Source organism: Poecilia reticulata, linkage group LG22, assembly GCF_000633615.1.
Source record: "Poecilia reticulata strain Guanapo linkage group LG22, Guppy_female_1.0+MT, whole genome shotgun sequence".
NCBI lineage: Eukaryota > Metazoa > Chordata > Actinopteri > Cyprinodontiformes > Poeciliidae > Poecilia > Poecilia reticulata.
In genome coordinates, this window is record NC_024352.1 from 17,468,441 (window position 1) to 17,491,463 (window position 23,023).

General features: G+C 40.4%; 2 protein-coding genes across 2 annotated transcripts; both read right to left on the reverse strand.

Moving 5' to 3' along the window:
- Positions 1-2,710: 2,710 nt before the first annotated feature.
- On the reverse strand, positions 2,711-5,494 carry gjd2b (gap junction protein delta 2b). The gene is made up of 2 exons (XM_008399791.2): positions 5,015-5,494; positions 2,711-3,569 (listed from the first exon to the last, which is right to left on the reverse strand). Exons 1-2 carry the CDS (start codon positions 5,083-5,085, stop codon positions 2,726-2,728), a joined length of 915 nt encoding a protein of 304 aa, XP_008398013.1. The 5' UTR covers positions 5,086-5,494; the 3' UTR covers positions 2,711-2,725.
- A 2,710-nt stretch (positions 5,495-8,204) lies between these two features.
- Positions 8,205-12,507, reverse strand: LOC103458759 (actin alpha cardiac muscle 1). The gene is made up of 7 exons (XM_008399792.1): positions 12,403-12,507; positions 11,558-11,696; positions 11,018-11,342; positions 10,379-10,540; positions 9,901-10,092; positions 8,568-8,749; positions 8,205-8,485 (listed from the first exon to the last, which is right to left on the reverse strand). Exons 2-7 carry the CDS (start codon positions 11,684-11,686, stop codon positions 8,342-8,344), a joined length of 1,134 nt encoding a protein of 377 aa, XP_008398014.1. The 5' UTR covers positions 11,687-11,696; positions 12,403-12,507; the 3' UTR covers positions 8,205-8,341.
- Between the last annotated feature and the right edge of the window lie 10,516 nt (positions 12,508-23,023).

Sequence of the window (23,023 nt, forward strand, 5' to 3'; positions counted from 1 at the left end):
CTAAAACACTCCTTCGAATTTACTAATTGGTCAGATAAATAAAGCTGGGCTTGTTCCATTGTTCACATTCTGAATATTCTTATTCAGAACATGAACAATGGAACAAGGTACTTTTCTTTTGTACATCACCTAATAATGGGAAGATCTCTTTTAATGTGTTGATTTTTTTTTTTTTTACCTCTTTTGACCTGTAAAATATAAATCGATTTAACTGGGAAGACGGTCTGTAGGCGACTTGCCTCTCGTTTTCATCTTGTCATATCAAAATTGTTTACAGCCCTTTTGTACTGCAGTGATTAAAGTTTCCAAGGCATTCAGAAAAAAAAAGTTTCATTTTTGAAATAACTCCTCGATCACATTCTTTGTTTGATCTCTTGATTTTCATGCATGCATAACTGGTTTCAGAAAATGTCCCAACAATTTTGCTACTGTACAAATCCATTTGAGTGTTTCAGAGAAAAAGGCTGAGAATAAACAAGAACTAGAACAAGAACGTTCTGGTTGAGCTCCGGATAAACAACCTAATTTTGTGAGAGTAACGTACTATTCTTGAAACTGTAATTTTGTTCCACTGCATCCCACCGTAGGCTGTTGAATTCATGGCTAATGAGGATGACAGGGTGCTGGTTCACAATGACAATAATTAATAGGACTGCTTTCGTCTTCTTTTCTTTTTGAGTTCACGACAAAATCTCTGGTCCCTGCTGAGCTGGAGATGGATGTGCAGGTACAGCTGCTCTTTGATTTCTCCCAGCTTTGCAGAGTCATCTTTGTGAGGCGGGTGGGGAGGGGTGGGCAGTGGAGGCGGGCGGGGAGGGAGATGGGCGTAGAGATGCCGTCCTTCCTCCAGAACAACTATCAACAGCTTCAGATTTTTCATTTCATCTCCAAAGGTCTTCATTTCTTTCTCACATCTCCCCCAACCCCTCCTCCCTTTTTTTTGTCTTTTTTTTTTGCGGTTATACAGCTGAACACGTTGTGTCTTATTATTTCTCCCCATCTTTTGTTTCTGACCTTCACAAGTAGCACAACGCCCTCTCCTCCTTTTGTTCTGGCTGCCTCCTTTGTCAAATTAAAGACGATGGGATGAGCAAAGTGCACGTATTCAGAAGCATGATTAGCTGTTTGTTATCCCTGTAGAGTAGAGCACATTAATGTCACACTAACAGCCTGTGAATGCACATTTAAGAACTGGCGCTGGTTTAATGCACGCTGCGTTATCTCAGAGCAAAAGTATTGATGTGTCTCAAGGAAGCAGCAGTGGAATTGCAACACATTGCAGAGTGGTGAGATTCTGCACCAGGTGTGTCCTGCAGTAGTGGGTGTGGCTAACATCTTCACTGCAGCAAGACACAACTTCCACCGGATACCTCTGTGATGAAAAGAAGCCACAGCAGGGAACACAAAGTACCGCACCGCACACGTTTCTGGTGTACACGAATCCCATTTTTATTTTCCACAGAAAAAAAAAGATGTGTTTTTTTTTTCTTCTTCTTCTTCTTTTCTGGTTCAGAAGGTTACATTTAAAACCATTCTATGAAAAACTGTAGCACCGGAGCAGATTGTAATTGCCCATTCTTTGACAAAAATTCAACTTTGTGCTTTTTCTTTTCAGATTTGATCAGCTGTGATTGGAGGGAGTCTTATCTTTTTTTTTCTTAAAAAAAACTAGCACTTCATTTCTTTTCCCAGACATTTCCCAAAAAAATAAAAGACAGGAAAAATAAAATCTGAATATCTTAATTTCTTCAGTCAAACCACAACAAATACATTTGGAGCAAACAAAAAAAAAAAAAAAAATTGGCCAGTATTGAGCATAATCCAAGCAAGGAATCAGCTTTCATGATTATTACTATCATCAGATATTTATATATTTATATATTTTTATATATTTATATATATATATATCCATATATTTATAATTTATATAATGTCTATGTACAAGTATGGCACTTGATTACACGAAAAAGCAAGAAAATAAACACAAATAAAAGCAGTGGGCGCTTTGGTGTGTCTTAAATTAAGGAATTCACAGACGTTAGCGTTTTTTGCAGCAAATTCACCAGATACTATTTTGCAAGTTATAGCTATAAAGCAATGGAATGGTTACATATGTTAAGGTCAGTGGTGCAACACAGGCAACAAAAACAAACAAGAAGAAAGAGTTGACCAAGCTGATGTATTTTAGCTAACCACTTAAGATTTATATTTATATATGTATAATGGGTATATATAAATCTGGTAGGAATATGCTATATTTTCCCTGTTTAATGGTGCCATATAAAATAAATATTGGTGGAGAAAAAAAAATGTCAGCACATTTGGATACTATCAAGCTCTCATGTGTTCACCTCTTTTAGTGCAAGTTTCTTCTTCTTCTACTTCTTCTTCTATTTCTTCTACTACCTCTTCTTGTTCTTCTTCTACTTCTTCTTTTGCATTTGCTCTTTACAAGTTCAGCCCAAGAAAGAGTAAATCTGCGAACACTTCGACATGGTCTCCACGTTTTAAGTAAAAAAGTTGCATCAGTGCATTAATAAAATAAGTAAAAGTAAACCAACGTGTGATCCACGTTCGTCTTGAAGTCCATAAAATGTCACCAAATCAAACAGAAAGTAAATAAAGTAAATAAATAAATATGCCCACTCTTTAAAGTCATGACACAAGTTTTAGGCGTGCGGAGCTGTCCATCATGTCCATCATGGGTTGATTTTTTTTTTTTTTTTTACACGTATGCAGAGTCACTGGACTGCGTGCGGCCAAAGTTGGGCACGCTCATCCTCGGCAGGTCCTTGTTTCTGATCTCATAAATGGACTTCCGTCGGGCTTGCACGCCCCGCACGGCCGTCTTGATTTTCCTCCAGCCCAGGTGATTGAGTTCGGCCAGGTTCAGCACCACGCAGAACCCGCTGACCGCGAACATGAAGACCAGAAACACGGTCTTCTCCGTGGGTCTGGACACGTAGCACTCGACGTCTTTGATGCAGGGGTAGCGGTCACATTCGTACACGGACGGGACGTTGAACCCGTACAAGAAGTACTGGCCCACCAGGAAGCCTATCTCCAGCGCGTTTCTGAACACCACCTGGATGATGTAAAACCTGGAGATGCCCTCCTGACGCCTCATTTTGGACTTTGTAGTCCTCATGGCCGAATTCGGGATCTCCTTCACCTCCAAGCAGTCCGGCTCGGCTTCTTTGGTGGAGTTCTCAGTGTTCTGGAGTACTCCGTTCACAATGGTGTTCTTTATCTTTTTGCTTTCGTCTCGCTTCAGAGAATCTTGATCCTTATCCAGCGTCAGGTAGACCGTGGAGTACCGCCGCTCCTTCTGCTTGGCCGACTGGTGCACAGAGTACGTGATAAAGCAGAGGCTAGGCGTGCACACCATGATGATCTGAAAAACCCAATATCTAATGTGTGAAATGGGGAATGCCTTGTCGTAGCATGCCTGGTTGCAGCCCGGCTGTAAGGTGTTACAAACAAACATGGTCTGCTCGTCATCATAGACAGTCTCTCCAACTATCGCTACGATTAGAATCCGGAAGATGACCACCACTGTTAGTAGGATCCTACAAAGCAAGAAAACAAAAAAACACAACAATGTGAAAAATATGTGCAGTATACGTCGTTAGTGTGGACGCGCTCGGAATTCGACCCAAGAGATGCTGCCCGGTGCTGAAACAGGGCGCTTTAAAAAAAAAAAAAAAAAAGAAAGGTTCTATGCAATAAATGTCGAAAGCAAACCAAAGATATGTAAAAAGAAAACAAAAATGTGTATAAAATAAATAAGTGATGTGTTCAGTGTATGGGTGTTTGGGATTTAACTTAAGGAGCTGTTCATGGCTGAAACAGGGCGCTCTGGTTAATGAAATGTGTCTTTGCAACAACGCAAAACGTAAAGCAAACACAACGATGGAGAACATGAGAGTCCGACTTTCATTTGGGGATTTGTGCCCTGCCGAAGCAGGATCCCCTCCGAGACGAGATAGGAGTTTCTTAAAATGTAATGTCGTGTCTTTTGATCCTAGAAACCAAGCAAACAAAACGTTTTTGGAAAAATGTGCGAGTCGTTGGTATTCCGCGTTAAAAGCGCCCGGTTTTAAGTTAGGACATTGTCAAATGCTGAAACGGTACACTGTCAGGCAAAAAAAAAAAAAAAAAAAGTGCTTCTTTTAAGTTCATATTTGTGTTTGTGAGCCTATAAAGCAATCAAACAAACATAACCATGTGCCACTATGTGTTCAGAGCAGATGTCCTGTAGCTGCGCCGGAGCGCTCGGATTTAATTTAGGGAGCTGTCCAGTGCTGAGACGGACGCTCTGCGAAAAATAAATAAATAAATGAATAAATAAAAAAATAAATGTGTTTCTTGCTAGAATACAAGCAACGCAATGTGAAAATATATCTTAACTATTTGTTCAGTGTGGGAGCGCCTTTATGCAATTTTAAGGAGCTGTCCAGTGCTGAAACTGGACGCTTTCTGAGAAATGCGTTTCTTACGACGAATGTGATTTAATGATCATGACACGTCAGCAATCGACGTTGCTGTGATTGTACCTGTGTGAGCATGCTAATGAAATGAGGTGATGTCTCCTTCTTGCCACCCTCCTCTGAGGGCATTACCACCACTCACACTCAACGACCAGCCACCAAATGAATGGACGGATGAATGATCACACGAAAAGGCTACACATGAATTTTAAGTTTAGGCTGTTTGACTTTGCAGCACCATCCCAGGTTCCTAAAAGACAGCTGTCATCTGAGTTGAGCTGTCTCGTTTAGGAGGAAGACAAAAAGGAAGCAAAAAAAAAAAGAAGAAGAAGAAGAAGATCTGGGGAACGAGACAAGAAAAATCCACAACACAGACACGAAGCACCACTGGACACCACGGTACAGACGATCCTGGAGCCACAACACAGAAACGGGGGACTGGGGTGCCATGCTAAAGACGATCCTGGAGGCTGCTGCGTTTCTTCGGTTTGTTCTTGTTTTTTTTTTTTTGTAGATCATCTTACCTTCCTATCATAGTAGAGTGCTGCTGGACAGCAGCCTCCAGGAGCCTCTCTAGTATAGTCCATTCCCCCATTTCTGATCATCCGGAGGAGACGACGATACAAGGGCACTCTGGTCAAATCCCTCCAAAGAAAAAAAAAAGCACCCGGCTTAATTTCCCCGCACGGCCTCTGTCTGCCTCCCGATGTTCTTACACTCCAGAGCGTCCAAAATCAAGCTAAAAAAACGCATCCGTCACTGGATGCTCCTATACCGTCCCCGTCCCCCCCTTCTGTCTCTCTTCGCGCTATCTGGTTGGTTATGAGCTGAGAGCGCAGCGCCAGTGAGCGTCCTGCTGTGTGTGCCGAGCGCTCCCACAACGCTGCCACACTGTTCCTTGTCATGAGACTCCGAGGGCTGATTACTGTAAGCCCTCCTATTTTCGATCTTCAGATCAGGTTGATTGGCTGCGCGCTGTGTCTGGATGGAGGCAGGTTGGATTTAATGTCTTGCACCGTTAATCCGCCTTTAAGTAGTATGCCCCCCACACACACACACACACATGCACGCATACACAGGCACAAACACACACACACGCGCACGCACGCACGCACGCACACGCACACGCACAAGCACACACACACAACCCTCTTCTTTGCGTCACGTACACAAAGACAACTCGGTGTAGCTCCACCTGGAGTGCCAGGGGTTCTGACTTTTGTTGTTTTTTTTTCATTAGGTTTTTTAAGGTTTTGGATCAGGTTCTGTACATCCTGCTCTGACCTGGATTGTTAAGAGTTGCACAGTCTCAATTGTCTCCACCGAGCTACTGAAACTGTCTTGATCAACATATTGTGAAGTGGTAGAGAAATTGCTTTCAACATTTTTTTTAAACCAATAAAAATCCTAAGAGTGTTTTGTATTTGTATTCAACTCACATGAACCAGAACTTTGTGGGCTACAGTTTGTTTTTTGGGGGGAGGGGTGTCTCTTCAAGCTTTACACACCAAAAAAAACAACAAAAAAAAAACACTCAGTTTTGAAATCTTTGCACCAATTTCCATTCCTGCTTGCGCTTTAACATATGCATTTAATTTAGTCTTAACTATTTCATCATAACTAATGTGTTTAAATGCATTGAACTCATCTTTAACCCAACTGCTTTAAACTGGTTCTCAGCCAGTATTGCCCCATATTTAGCTCCATCAGTCTTTCCATCAATGCTAAACCAGCTTTTCTATCTCTACTCAAGGTAAACATGTTCACAGCATGATGCTGCCACCACCGTGTGTCACCATTGGAATAGTGTGGTTAGTACTGTGGGAGTTGTCTACCACACATTGTGCAGTATGATGTTGATTGCTACATAATCTGACCAGAGCAGACTCTTTCGCATCCTGTTTCCCTTACAGCTTTGTTGCTGATCAAAGCAACAAGCTTTGATCAGGATAATTTGTTGTCTAAGTTTCACTAATAAACTGATGGGCTGTATTTCATCGTGAGACTAAAACTGGTCGAATACTCGTGACATGTTGGCTGTCAGTACAAGGCATCGCATCGCTGGAAAATGAAATAAATGTTACAAGTCATCAGTCAGGAAGGAGAATTGTTCTTTAAAAGTTTACTGTAAATGGGAAATTGTTTATCAAGATTTTGAGTTACTTGTGCAAAAAAAAAGTAACACAAGCAGCAAAATGCACCGTTAAAAAATGTGCTGCTTTAAGTGATGGCTATTGACGTTTATATACCAAAATATAGAAGTCTTCTTCATATGTTTACAACTAGTATACCTATAAAATACCTATATGCAAAATTCTCCTTTTAAATCACTATGAAACTTTTAAATCAACTGGTGGGAAAGTTATCTTGGGGCCGCCATTCTTTTTTTTTTTCATATATATATATGAAAAAAAATATATATATACATATATAGTTCTATTTTTACTCAACATTTGGAACCCATGGAGTCGGCTCTCGGCTAAATGGAGCCTCTCCTCTCTTTCTGGTAGAGAAAACAGCTCCCTCTTTTGCCCAGAGGTATCCCTCCCTATGTCACAGGCTGTTGGCCCGGATGGCAGAGCTGTTGTTTCCACCTCGAGCGAAGATGACGCTGTGGATACAGTGACAGAGTGAAAGTACCATCCGAGTTGTTAATCGCTTTATGAAGCGGTCTGCCTGCCTGCCTGCCTGCCTCTCTGCGTCTCTCACTGAAGTCTGAAAATAGAAGTAAAATATGATACTTTGCTCCATATAACACCCAGATATTGTAACTTGTCACGCTGCACTGGGCTTACTCTAATGAAGTGTGCATTCAGTGCGCTTGTCTTTTCACTGCAGGTTTAGTTGGACCATCCGTCAGCTCTTGTATTTAAAGCTCATCAAGTTTGTAAAAAGCCGCGTTGTTAAACTTTCGTTTGTAAGGGGCTTTTGATTAAAGCACCTGCCAGATGTATGAAAATAAACCTAAATTGAACTATGGAAAAACTAGATTTTATGTGATGAGTCCCCCTAAAATTCAGTTCAAAAGAAAAACATAATCTGGTGTATCGTCATCTCTCCATTAGAAACAATCTATGATGTTCGTATTTTGTGACACATGCATAAAGTTTTGAAATGCCAGCAAAGTTTACTTTCATATCAGATTTAATTCTATTACTAATGTGGAATCTATGAAAAGGGAGGCTTTCTTTTTTTAAAGACAGGCTTTAATTTGAAAGGTCAAACTTTCAGATCACTATAAAACCTACTTTGTGTATAATTCTATTTTTTTAGCTTTATTTTTAAAACCTTAGAATACCTGGTTTAAACCCTTAAGAAATTTAGACTATTCTTTAATTGGAATTTTGAAACCTATCTATGAATCATTACAATTGAAGTAATAACAATACAAATATTATCATATTAATAACAGCATTATTAACTGCAATCATAATTCTAAGCATCATTATTGTTCAGAATATTAAGAGTAATTCTATTATTGCTGCCATTGTTCGGTTTCTTATTTGCTTTGTTCAATCCGGGGTTAGGGGTCACGTGACCCGGTGTTGTCGCTGAATGAATGTTTCTCATGAGGTGGCTGATCCTCTTCTCTCGCTGTAATCTTTTCTAATTCAAATCTTCAATAACCTTTACTCAGCCATCACGTGAGGAAAGGACAGAGCTCAGAGAGCCTCTGCTGTCCAGGGTCAAGAAAGAAACAAAGAAACAAGCAAACAAATTCTTAAAAATGATTTATTCTGAAATATATACATATCCTGTTATAAATTCCAAATACATAAACATAGTCTTGGACAAGATATAAATTGCTGGGAAGATAATAGAGGATGGTTGGAGAAAGAAAATAAAGTTCCTCAGAAGCACTTCCTGTGGACTATAGAGGGTCCGGCCTCGTCATATTCCTCCTTACTGATCCACATCTGCTGGAAGGTGGACAGAGACGCGAGGATGGAGCCACCGATCCACACAGAGTACTTCCTCTCAGGGGGGGCAATAATCTAAACCAAAAACACATTTTATGATGGTGTGAACCTGCCCGATATAATATGTAACAAGACATTTTGCAGAGAGTTGAATTACCTTGATTTTCATGGTGCTGGGGGCCAGGGCAGTGATCTCTTTCTGCATGCGGTCAGCAATACCAGGATACATGGTGGTCCCACCGGAGAGGACGTTGTTGGCGTAGAGGTCCTTACGAATGTCGATGTCACACTTCATGATGGAGTTGTACGTAGTTTCATGAATACCAGCAGACTCCATGCCTGTGAATGGAAACAGATGAGTGTATTTTGGAATCATCTGTTGCAAGAAACACGCCACCATCAGCTGTCGGAACAGGTGCTGAATGGGAGAGCTCCACTAACAGTTGCCAACATAAATCAGACGGCTGCTTGTATTGTCACGAGACGGCATTTCTGAGGTGCATAACCTGTGATCTTTGATGAAAACAAAGATCACAGAATCCTATGAGTGTAAAGTTCTGAAAAACTAACATTTAGCATTACCTCTTCAAATCTCATTCAGATCTTTGGCACAGATGCCTCATTTTTCTAGGTGTCTAATGAAGAATCACTTTAGAATTAGGTATGTAAGGAAATCTCACACCAGCTCAGACCTTACATGGATTAAAAAACAAACAAACAAACAAACAAACAAACGTTTTGCTTCTGAACCTCCTTGATCATTGATGGAGAAAATATAGTTTTCTACTCAGAGCACCATTGTTTGGGATGCATGTGACTGAAATACAAGCGAGTTAGCTGCATTTCAGTCAGTGGGAATAAACACTCCCCAGTGGTTGTTCATGCTGAAGAGCTACTTTAGTGTTTCTGAAAGCAGAAGGATGAAATCATCTCTTTTGCAAAATTGTACATAATTAGACATGTGACTTGTCAAATGAACACTAACCAGAGATATCTCAATACAGCTTAAGACTGATTTATTTTCCTCTTTGTGAAAACTAACGAAGAACATTCTCAACTATTTTTGGCCACGAGGGTCACCTCGGATAGAGACATCTGTGTTGTGAAAAGCACAGATTATGGGTGTTTCTAAATACATTTTGTTACTTGTAAAATCTCTAGCTAGAAAGCCAGTTGTTCCTAAAACTGTATTGAAATCAAGGTGTCCATTCACCATTCATTTTTATTTTCAGATTACTTGCATTATTTTTTTGTTGAGAAAAATAGAGTAGAGAGAGAGGGGGGTGGGGGGTGACGTGGCTTTGTGATGGGAATGGGTATGTTTGGTTGCATATGGGGCAGAAGAAAATGGGTTTCCAATTCATAGTACAAGCAACAATTTCTAAATTATTATTGCTAAGCCACTCACTTTGTTCACTATTCAGCCGATCACAGAATATATAGGTGATATTAATGTGGGTGTTTGGATGTTTGAGTGCACCTTTACACACCGATAAAGGAGGGCTGGAAGAGGGTCTCTGGGCAACGGAAACGTTCGTTCCCGATGGTGATGACCTGGCCGTCGGGCAGCTCGTAGCTCTTCTCCAGGGATGAAGAGGAGGCTGCGGTGGCCATCTCGTTTTCAAAGTCCAGAGCCACGTAGCAAAGCTTCTCCTTGATGTCACGCACAATCTCACGCTCAGCTGCAGATACGCAGACGTTGGTCGTTTTAAAAGTTGTCCGAAAATTATTAATCATTATTTAAATACTCTAGCTATTAAACAAGTAAAGCTGAAAAGATTTCATCGTTTTTTAATCTTCTTCAAAGAGCATACAACATTTTATTAAGATAATTCATTGAACAGTTAAACTATTTTTATTTAGAATTTATTTTATTTGGCCATTTTTGTTCATCTAGACTGTTTAAATATGATGCCTCATGTGGTCATCCACTACATCTGTTGTAGTTTCTTTGTAATTGAGACTCACCAGTTGTGACAAAGGAGTATCCTCGCTCTGTTAGGATCTTCATGAGATAATCTGTGAGGTCACGACCAGCCAAGTCCAGACGCATGATGGCATGAGGAAGAGCGTAACCTTCATAAACCGGCACGTTGTGGGTTACGCCATCACCAGAGTCCAGGACAATACCTGAATCCAACAACCAAAGTTCATAGTCATATTTCATTTCACAAATCACTGTCTGTCTTTTAAAGGATCGTTAATCTTGTACCCATCTTTGTCTGTTGCATTTATGTATGTCATGTTTATTCAGTGGACATATTTTAAATGTTGAAGCAGCAATCGTCAAATGCTGTCCAGATTCCATGTAAAACACAAAATAAAAAAAAAAAATGAATAAAAGTTTTAATTCGGATACCAACATCAGGACTATTAACCAGCTGTGACATACATCCATATTCCTTCAGAGCTTATACTGCGCACATCAGGAGAGTGCATCCAGTTCAATCTAACAAGATGAGGAAATAAACAATTAAATGTCAAATAGCCGAGGAAAGCTTCGGCGCCAACAGTGCCCCCTGGGTTATGCTGCCCTGGGAGGTGAGCCAAATTCCTCATGTCAGAAGTGTCTGTGAATAAAAAGCACAGCTGAAAATTCAGTCATACCTGTGGTTCGCCCTGATGCGTACAGCGACAGCACGGCCTGAATGGCCACATACATGGCGGGCACGTTGAAAGTCTCAAACATGATCTGAGTCATCTTTTCTCTGTTGGCCTTTGGGTTGAGAGGGGCTTCAGTGAGCAGGGTGGGATGCTCCTCGGGGGCAACCCGCAGCTCGTTATAAAACGCGTGGTGCCAGATCTTCTCCATGTCGTCCCAGTTTGTGATGATGCCGTGCTCGATGGGATACTTCAAGGTCAGGATACCTCTTTTGCTCTGGGCCTCATCTCCGACATATGAGTCCTTCTGGCCCATACCAACCATGACTCCCTAAATATGACAAACATGAGAAATATGGAGTGATGTGTTTGAGTCCTCATGATGCGAAACAAAGCCATGCTTCATTGTGTGAGCACGGAAATGAGAACTATGCGTGGATTACGAACTTGTTTTGCACAACTTTACTAGTTTCTGCTGTGTAATTATTCAAGTTATGACTTTTTCTTTTTTTTTTGTCTTTAAATATGTTGAATAGTTTTCTTTACCTGGTGACGTGGGCGACCAACGATGGAAGGAAACACGGCTCGTGGCGCATCATCTCCCGCAAACCCGGCTTTCACCAGACCCGACCCGTTGTCACACACCAGAGCAGTGGTCTCTTCGTCATCACACATCTTGTCAGCTCTGAAACACAAAGGGCAGCTTGTAGCCACAATTTAGCCAACCGGAACAGAACCATGCTTGTGATTTATAGCTCTACTTTCATCAGCGATAGCCATCAAAGGACACAAAGGGTTGTTATTGTAGAAACAAAAGAAAACGTTGGATTTAACGTATTTGTTCAGAATCCAGATCTGAAAATTCAAACAGAATAACAGAAAACATTTCCGCATCTTAAGAACATCTCTTTTAAATCTTAAGTAGCATTCACATTCTTTGGGGGGGAACTTGTTTTAGCTTTCATTAGCTTTAAAACATATTCATCGCAATGCATACAACTGAGCATCTTAAAAATCAGACTTTGTCTTATGAAGCTATATAATGTATTAGTTTTTCTTTTTAATAAAGATTACTTATGAAATCCACCATTTGACATTTGATAATATGATTTGTTGAGATGGACCAGTAGAAGACTACTTAAAAAAAAGACTAGAGTATAAGAGGCTGGTATTTGTCAGTCTTTTAAGTGTTTAAAGCCTTCAGCCCTCAGGTCAGTACAAGATGTTCCAACGCAGTCAGAAGATCGCAAGCAGGCTAACTGAAAGTGGAACCAGTGCCATTTTGTATTAAAATCCATCACCCACTTTATCGTAGCAAAAAAAAAAGAAAAGAAAAGAAAAGAAAACAAATATATAATCATTTAGTGCGAGCCAGTCGTGTTGATACTCACCAGATAAGTAAGCAGGGGCCGGACCCTGAGTACGAAAACAAGAGGTATTGAGATGTCATGGCCAGACAATTTATACCACGAAGTTAGGCCCTGGAGGCCAAGTAGTGTGACCCCCATCTCTATATTTGGAAGCCAATTGCCCCCATTGTCAACAACCGCTCCATGAATGGCATCACTAGGAAAGGGAACTCCCCAGTGGACATCTGCGCCTGCAAACCATATATGGAAGAGGGCAACGACAATGACAAACCCGCCTTTGATCTTTTACCTACTGATGAGTCATTGTATCATTACTGGGAAACCTCAGTGTGTCCATGATAGGTAAGTTATAGTCACATGTTTCTAATTTCCATTTCATATTTTTGTAATAGTCCAGAAATTTTTTGTCTTTATATAAATCATGGAGAATAAACTTACCAGAGCAAGCTAAGAAGCTTCTGAACATGAAACCTGTAGTAAATCCGTTGCTTTGTTTTTTGTTTTTTTTTTTAGTTTTTGTCTTTGGTCTGATAAGACACATGTGAGCTGACAGTGCCAAACAGAGAGACCACTTGTTCCTCCAGCTGCTGTCAGCAGACGATTGACTTGCCCCCCAACTGCCACCCCGTGCCCATTTTGATTTTCTGCAAACACAGGGAAGCTTACATGCAGACAAAACATCCCTTCTCTGCTGCAGTGTGATTTCGGCTTCAGCCCAGAACAGTTTTGGTTCTACAATGACATCGATGTGCATGCATGTATTCCACAAGCAAGTGTGTGGGTTATATGGGCTTATGTCTGGACAGGCCAAAGGGATTCTGCAAGGAAATTTACTCACAAAAGAAATCATAGATTTCCTTACTATGAGCCAAGGGCCAGAGACAAACCCATAAACATTTACAAATGTAATTGAGACAAAAGACAATTCTACAAAAAAAATTTATTTGTTCACAATAGTTAAAAATTGTGTAAAAAAAAAAAAAATCCAAATCAATTATTATTTTACATCAGAAAAAAAAAAATCCGGAAAGTGGAGCCACAGGTTGCAGACCTCTGATTTATACTGTAAGTATGGCAAAATGTGTAAAAAAAAATAAAAAAATGAAGGGGTTTATATTTTTGCAAGATAATATAACTCAAGCTGAAATTTACTGTAGTATGGCTTTAATGTGACACTGGGTAAATATAACAGATTTTCTATAATTACAGACCTCCACAGGTGAATCAACAGCAACCTTGGTAGTGTTTATTGTTTGCAAGTTCCCAAGTCTGAGTAAAAAAAAAAGGAGCATCTCATGTAGTGACACGGCGCATATTCTTTCCTTAATCCCACACAGACGGGAAAGGAGAAGACACTGAAAATGACATTGCCGGTTTACTCGCATCAGACAGAGAGCAAAACTCTGAAGGCTGTGAAATAACACTGGCTAAAAGCAGTGGATGGTCCCTCCACAAGGAGGACACGACAAAAGGGCACAGCGAGCCATGAATCATATGCTGCTGTCAACCGACCCCGAGCCATAACCCTCCACTGTGTGACTCTTTGTTTGGCTCTTATGTAATGAATTTTAGGCAGTGGTCTGCTTTAAGCGTCCTTTTGCCCCAGTATTCAAATATTCCTAACTTTTTTTTTTTTTTACCATAGATCATTTAGGGCTACGTATGGAGAGAAACTGTCTTTTAACTTGTTATTGAGTTTATTGTGAAAGCTAAAAAGGACAACGGAATTTTTATTTTTTTATTTTTTTGGCCTTTTCTGCAGATTTTAAAATTCAAACTGCACAATAAAACCAATAACAGACACAAGAAAAAAAAACGGGGGGCATATTGTCAGAAAATGTCTCTCTGTTCCCAGTGACCAACAGAGGTGTGAAACTGCCTGTGTTAAACTCGGAGGTTTGTACAGGGTCGGTCAGATCGTCTCGTAGTGTTACTTTCACTCTATCGTTTGCTACTGAGATTAAATCACTGTGGCACAATCGCAGTGAGTCTCACGAGCCCTCGGGAGATCAGCTTCATTACTCAGCAGAAGAGATGAGATAATAAGGAACAAACTGTCGAAAACAAAAAGCATATTGATTGTCTATGGGAATTTTGCGTCTTAATCAGAGGGAAAAAAGCCATTCCAAGAACCCCGAGGGGAAGTCATTTGCAAGGCTTTGTGCTCTAGTCAATAACATGCAGACATATTGGAATGTGCCTGTACCAGACGGTGGCATTTAAGTTGTCCATCAAAAACTCACTCAATACTAATGTTCTGTAAGGCTTTTCTTTTTTTTTTTTTTGTATTATTTCAACTTGTCTGCTTCTTTTGTGATGGTTGGGGGGCATTTAAAGGTCAGAGCAGATGGAAGGCATGGAACACGCTCTGTGGAAACTGGGCTCCCTTGTTCTGGTTGCTACAATAAATAATGAGTGACAAGCTGTTGGCTTTTCCTAAAGTCTTGCATGAGGTACCTCAAAGGAGTGCGAGGCTCACGACTCTGCAAACATTGACGTGTAAAGTAAGGCTATCTCTAAATGCAGGGAAAGCGATGTTCGTTTTCAAATGAATGCATGGTTTTTATGTTTTGATGATTATTCAGACATGCCACATACTTTTTGTTGACCACATGAGTAAAGGAGAGCTGGTTTTAGATGAGATGTCACATTGCAACCACAGTTTTAAAAGTATTTTATTGGGTATTATGTGGCAGACACAACTGTACGGTGAAAGAAAAAGCATACAAACTAAAAATCTGAGAAGTGCAGTATGCATTTTGTATTAAGTCCCTCCTAGACATACTGTGTGGTATTATGAAACATATGCATTTCAGGAAAAAGACCACTCCTACTACTCCCAGTCCAATACCTTGTTTTTTTTTTTTTTCTTTCACCTCCCAATAACCCAGAGGAGTTCAGGTTTGTCCAGCTTCTTGGAGAATCGAAGTGAATTTTAGCCAAATGAATATCATCAGAGTTCTCCCTCTTTCTCCTAAATACGACTTTGAGACAGTGTGGTGAATGTCAATGACTCCAGTTTCAGAGATTTTCAGAGAGATTCTATTGAGACTATTGATCATATCTGCAGATTAGAAAATAGTCAGACCTGGATTTGACTTGTAAAATAGGGCAAAGTTTTCTAAGAAAAAGAAATAAAATAAAAATAAAAACATAGATAAAATGTAGCTTAATGTCAGTCAACTGACAATTCATCAATGGGGCGATTATTTTTTCACCATAGCAACTTTTTATAAGTCAGATGATTGTCATCATCAGAAAGAGGATCATTTCATGCACATTTACCTTATTATAAAGCAAACAGTCTGCTGACTGCGTTAAACTGAATGGTTTCATCTGCACCCTAGCCATGTCTTTACTGAAACGACAATTTGGTGACGGGAGGGAAAAAAAAATAGTTAAAATCGGCAGTTGCTATAAACTTTGCACAGCAGTTTAGAACAATCTGAGCAGCCAGAAACTGTAAGATTTACTAACCCTGTCACTTGTGTTGCTCCAAACTCTTTGGCGATGGCTTGTGAATGTAATTGGGTGAGGTTTCTGAGCAGTATGTGGCTAATTGAAATGGGAGATCTACTCGTGTCGTTCCTTCTCTCTGCCTCTGAGGTCTCCTCGCAGACAGGACAACGTCAAACCTTTTTCATGGTCAGTCTCAGACTTTGATGAAAAATTTACCAGCTTGCCTCTCTTTAATTCTCTCAGTTCGGTGCTGTCATCTTGGCTCCAAGGCCTCCCTCCTGTGCCCTCTGCAAAGGCTTTTGGGAGGAAAAACAGACAAAGTAGTTTAAAAACTGGGCTATTTTTATTTTTATTTTTTTGGCAAGCTGGGACTCACTTCAGGATATTTAGGAGCAAATCCGGGTAGTATATAAAAATGCAATCTAATTAGGTCTCAGATGGCACTTCTGTAAATATTACAGCACGCACTAGGGTCTTCACCTCTTTTTTTTTTTTAGCAAATTCATCTCAGCATGCATTTTGAAGTTAAGAGCGAGGTTCTGACGCTGTGTTTCAGTCAGCAAGAAGGAATCTGAAATTATGATGAAAAGCAGTTTGAAATGAAAATGAAACATTCATGTGGGTAAATTTGAATAAGCTACAACACTGGCAGATTTATAGGTAGGCAGCTCAGTAAGATTATTTGAGAGAGTATTTATGGGGGTTTCTGAGGACGATATCCGGAGCTATTTTGGTCCTGACTCAGGCTGTGGTGATGCCAGTCAAAATATTAAGACAGCTTCTAAGTTGTTAAGCAAAGTACCCTCACACCTCGCCTTGACAAATACAGTTAAACAGACTTTTGGTCTAGTATGTGCAGAAATGCTGTCAATGTGTTTGAGTGAGCCTCTGCTGCAGAAGAGAAAAAAAAAATCTGTAATTCTCATGATATTGCTGAGGCAATTTTGCCTGGCTTCAGGAAAGCTGTTCTGAAAGTCAGTCAGCATCACTCACATCAACTGATATCAATAAGAAAACAGATCAGTTGTATTTATCGAGGTGCATCGGTTTTATATTTAAGGGGCGTTATAAGGTTTTCATGGAACAGTAAAAGTTGGAAATGCTGGGAAAAAGCATTTCCACCTTTGCTTTAAAGAAGCTCTTTCAATCAAGTAAATGGCTAATATGTTGTTGATGCAATCAGTAACAACATATTAGCGATAGCCATGTTAATATTTCTTTTTGCAATATCAAGACAGGAATCTGCACTGCTATGCGATGAAGACTTTTGGTGGTGTCTAAACATGTTCAGACTCATTTCTGCAGCAAAAAAAAAAAAATCTACCAAGCAGATCCATCCGTCCGTCCGTCCATCCATCCATCTGTCCATCCGTCCGTCCCCACCCTCCCGCCCACTAAATACATAAAAATTTTTGTGAGCACTTATAACTGGATGAATGTGAACGCGCAGGACACAAACGGAAACAGACGGAGGATTAATTAACGTTACAGGAATTTATCTGGACATCAGTTTTTACTTAGAAGAACCCAGACTGTCAAAACTTTAGTCCCAAAAGCCCAAGAACCTTTAACTGCTTTCAAGCTTTCGTTTTATTAGAAGCACTCAGTTTACTTTCAAGAAGTTTCCCCTTAAAAGATGGAAGCTTGGATATGTGAACCGAACCATTAGCCAGAACTTTCAGAACATTTGTTATTTTTCTGTAAAGTCACAGTTAGTTACAGTCATGGACTGTGTATGAATTAGTTAATTCCTAAAATAACATTAAAAGATGTTATGATGTGCTTTGAAAGATATTCCGTTTGGGTCCCAACACTATAGCTTGTCCTTTGAAATTTTGCTGGAACGTCTTCAGTTTACTCTTCAAGTTTATTAGCTTTCTCCCCCTTTGTGTTAGTAAGATTTCAGCTACTTTGTTTGTGCTTTTGAATGTTAGAAGAGCCACTTTGCAGCTCATGCCATACATCTGTGTCAGTGTAGACTTGACTATCGCTAACAAAGAACCTGATAAGGCAGACGGTGATATTTCAGCACAGCTTCTACCATCGCCACCATTTAGCCTACACCAGAGAGACACTCTGCAACGCAGTGCAGTGCAGTGCAGTGCAGTCAGAAACAGAAAAAGGTTTTCAGGATTTATGCTGAGCCTTTAAATTCATTAAGAATACGGCATTCGGTAATTCTACAACTGTCAAATACGCAATATGAAACCATTCTGATGATGAGCAAACTCATCATCAGAGTTTGCTCCTTCATTGGCTGTCACTTTAGCATCCATCATGGGGTCATCAGGGTCAAAGTCTGGCACAAGCACCTAAGGTCAGGATTCAAACCAAATATTCTATAATCTGTGTGAAAATGGAAGTCTTGTAGTGCCATCTGATCAGCTTGATTCTTGGTTAGGTATTTGGATGTATAGCATGTCATCAACTCATATATACACAAAGCAGAGTTAGACTTCTTTTCCCTCAGTGGTCTTAAAAACATTTTATTTTGGTGCTGCTGCTTGTAGCAGTAGGGAAAGAGTAGACTGTAGTGATCATGCAAAAGGTTAGATGTTTTCAGTAAGACGCTGCAGATCTATTAGTCTGTTGTGGACGGTGTTATCTCTTCTGTCATCATCTGTTGAGGTAGCAGCATCAGAGCCAGTGGCCTTAAAAAGCTCAACACGCTAATAAAGAAGAATTGCTCTGTTCTGAGGACTGCTGTAGAACCTCTGGAGATGATTGTGCAGAGATGAATTCTTCATAAAATGAACGTTACGTCAACCCTGAGCATGTTCTTTACGAGGCTGTGAAGCAACAACAAGGGGTTTTCAGTCAGAAGCTTTTTAAGAATTGATGTAGTACTGTCCGCTAGAGAAGATTCTTACTACCCATCTATAAAATCTCTCTCAAGAAATGTGTATAAAACAAAGAATTATGATTTTCCTTTTCAGTTAGTAAAGTATTCTAGTATTGGAACTGAATTGAATAAATTAATTATTTAAACACAGCATGTGTGTTATAAGAATTAAAACGTTGTTCATATGTCAAACCGTCACATTTTTTTTCCTGTTTGCTTCCTAATTAAACAGCACACAGTACGAGTCAATCAGCAACCACAGAGGACGAGCTCAAAGCAGTTTTAATCACATTCTAGGTTTCAGTGCAGTGCTTTACAAGTCTAAACAGTTCTATTGTTAAAATGCCATTTCCATTCTTATCTTCCGCACGCAGTGTCACCGTGAATTATACAGAGAGCATGGACCATGAATGCAAAGCCTATTTTCTTGCGCACCAAACTGAAATCCGAGGTTAATTAGGTGTTAACAGCAGAGGTGGAAACCAGCGTTCAAACTTTTTTTTGGTCGCAGAGGTTACAAGACAGAATGCCAGATTGTCAAATGCCACTCGTTACAAAATAAAACAGACACCATCGGCTCCTATCTCTGTGAAGAAGCTTTGTCGCTACGGAACGGGGGTTGCCTGTGTGACCCCCCCCCTGTGTGATCAGGTCCTGATCACTCAGGGTGACTCTCAGCACAAAGGCTTGCAGTGCCTCATGTTGTTGGCACAGGTCCGGCCCACGTTGGCCCCCTCCAGCAGTAAGTCAGAAAGTCGATCAAGGCCAAGGCAGGTGGTGAGGGGGCTGATGAGACCATAGAGACCGCCTAAGGTGATGCTGATTGGCCAGCCAATGCACAGCAGCACCACCAGCCAAATGATGCACCAGAAACACGAGCCACAACTCGCCATCCTGGTCTACAGGAAAAAACAGAAATCGGTTAGAATACAAATTAAAACATAGACAGGAATTTGTATAAACTGCTTCAACTTTGATCCAGTTCTAGTGTAACACCATCTTTCTGAGATCGTTTCCTCTTTAACAAATTACTACTTTTCTCAAGAACTGGCAGGGGAGAATTCCTTATTTGTCTCATGTCACCTATATCTAAGTGCAACACGTGGAGAGGGCTTGAATTCAAAAATAGAAGATGGTAATGCGCAAATTCTGTCTATGTTAACTAAAAAGTAATACTTTTACTTTAACTTAAATATGACATCTTTTAGAGTAAACTGTGAAGAAAAAGTGTATGAGTTGTGAAACAAATTGCTTACAGATATATTTTATGGGTCAGTGGCATGAATAGTTTTGTACCAAAAAAAAACAACAAAAATAACAACATGCATTTAAAACGTCATTTAGAATCAACTACAGAGGAAAGGACATGGTTTGATGAGAATTTCACATAATGCGCAACATTAATTCAGTAGATATAAAAAGTCTACAGACCTCGGTTAAAATGCCATTTTTTTTATGTGCTTGGAAATTGTTTTCTAACCCTTTCCTGACTGATACATTGTCATACGTCTCTCTGACTGCTCTTTTTCTATGGAATTCAATTTGAACGTCATTTGTCGTTCGTGGTTTAGGTGTGAACTGATTCCTGTTTGACACTAGGTGAGAATGTGGTGGTTATTTCTGAACACAGTCATATCCTGTGTCTCGTAGGAGAGAGCATACAGTTACATTATAAAAACATCATAAGAACATGGCACAGTGAAATGGGTGTCTAGACTTCTTTTTCCACTGTACGTAGCTTACCAGCATAACAATTTAACAGTACCAAAACTTAAATATTTTTGCAACGAGTTTAATTTTCATAGTGTGTGACTCTATCACTATTAGTTCTTGCATCTGGCTTTGAAAATAATTGAGGTTGACTATTTAGACCACACAGGACAAGAAGTAAATGTTCTTCTGTTGTGGTGAGAGATTATCGGTATGAGATGGGAATTGTTGTTGATCTAGAAGAGCTTGTCGGGATCAGACAGTCGCTTTTACAAAGCCCGATATGCTGACAGCTCCGAGCGATAGCCACCATGCCTGTCTGTCGAGGTCAACTGACCATTGAATGACACGGTGTTGAAGAGGCACGTTAGTCACCCACTAATAGCAGATCAGCAAACATCATTCAGGACCTTTATAATAAGCAGAACTGTCAGCACAGATAAACAGCGACCAGGAGTTGTAATGTGCTGCTACTCTCGGCCTGCTGCATCATCTGTAGAGAGACAAAGTTTCACTTGGTAAAGTGTGCAGGTCTCAACTTTTCCTTTTTGTCACCACTTTGAATGGGTTTCAAATGCGGAGTGTGGCTTTAAATATTTCCTGCGATAAAAATCCACCAGAGAAAACTTGGCCCGCAGCCCAGCCTTGAAGTTAAGATAGTAGATCTGATGGTTTTATGAGTGTGAAAGTATTGTGTGCTGTCAGGTTGATTCTTTAAGCTTGTTAAAGCTTTAAGACACAGTGGTCAGATTTCTCCCCCACCAACTCCCTGCAGGCACTGCTGCCTTAACTCCGTGCAACGTGTAATTTCCTGTTTTGACAGCACTGTCATGTAGGGTTGGCCAATAAATTACATGTTCTTGCACGAGCGTGTCTCATGGTGCATCCCGTGCTCTTAGTAAACACCAGCATGTTGAAAAGAGAGGGAAAACACACAAAAATGAGCAACAAAATTACAAGTTTTTACAGTGGAGAAGAACAGCGCATAAAATTACAAGATTACTGATATCAGATTAAAAAAAATTCAATTTAAAACTTTGAAATTTATACAGCTGTAAACTCTTAGATATTATGAAATTATCTTTTTCACAAAAAAAATCCCACAAAACATTTAATAATAAATCTTATTATTACACATCACTCGACAGGAAGCGCAGCAACAATCAATCTACTTCTGTTATGTTAAATGCAGTTAGTGCAATTTTATATCTAAACAAAATGTTAGGAGTGTCAGCTTTGCAAAAAATAGCTATTAACCTAGAGAATACCTGTCCTGTGAGTATAAAAGACATGTTCACCTTCAGCACAGACAAGGTTCTGGAGGAACTGAGCGGCTGCTTTTCCTCACGCTCGGACAAAACTCTCCCAGATCCTTCCTCAGACTTCCAGGGAAGATGTTTGTAAGCAGTAGTCACTTCCCACCGGTTTGCCTCTAATCTGCTCCAACGAGGTGCCACAGCAGCTGGACTGTCATAAGGCCGGCTGAGCGAAAAGCTAACGGGACGTCTGATCGGAGGGAGGCCGTTGCACAATGAAGCTATTCATGTGACTCAGGGGAAGGATATGCCTGGTGTCATGAGACTTCAGCTCTTTGGTGATATAGCGAGATGTCGCGAACCTTGAGGTTTTATGTGACTGACAAAGATAAAATAACGGATGATTGTGGGGTGGAAAGTAAATGATTCATGGATTTTTAATAGGTCGGTGTGCATTTTTATGTAGCCTCCCTGACTTCCACTTCTTCTTTTCTAAATTGCTCACACTCTGAGTGGAGATGAACTGTGAACATCAACTTTTGAGACATCTCAATTGGACTTAGATCTATGCTTACAATTACACATTTTTTCCATTATCTGCAACCAGCTTTGAAGAGAACTTAGTAATTGTTATAACCCAACCCTGAATTAAACTCAACTTGCATTTAGGCTCATCAGAGGGGCAAGTAGCTCAAATGCATGAATTTTCAGGCACTCAACCATCATTCCAATCCTTACTCCAGGAAACAGAAAGCCCTACCCACTACTGCCCCCGCAAAGTCCAGTGAACCTTCACCTCGACTGCCCTAAATTTTAAACACAATACGGCGGAAAAACAGACAAAAGAATTTTCATGGCTTTACAGTCGACTGCAGAAAACGTGTCTCTCCACATCTATCAACACACGGTTCTCCAGCAGGTCCCTGAACTGACCGAGGCACAAGCAGCTGTGCAAGCTGACCTGCTGCGCTAACAGGCAGCCTGAGGTGTGATGTAACGACGACCAACCTCTCGTGCATGAAAATGAATACATTTCCAGTCTGCGTTTTCGCCTGCAGGGTTGTGAACCCCGTTAAATTAATTATGATTAAGAGTTTATGTCTAAACGGTCAAGCATTGCTTTAAACCTGGATTATAGATGCCGCTCTTGATTTCAACACCAATATGTCGTCTTTCAGCCGATCTCGTCCCTCGTAGGAACCGCTCTGCAGCGGAAGTGCGTGTCTTCGGTACTGCACACAGATGTATGAATGGTGAAGGATTTACTGTTGCTGGTTGAGTGACTGTGCTTCTCGAGGGCAGGGTGAAATCCCCCAGCATGCACACAGGCTCCTGGGTGAAGTGACTGACCTATAAATGCAGCTTAGTAGCAGCC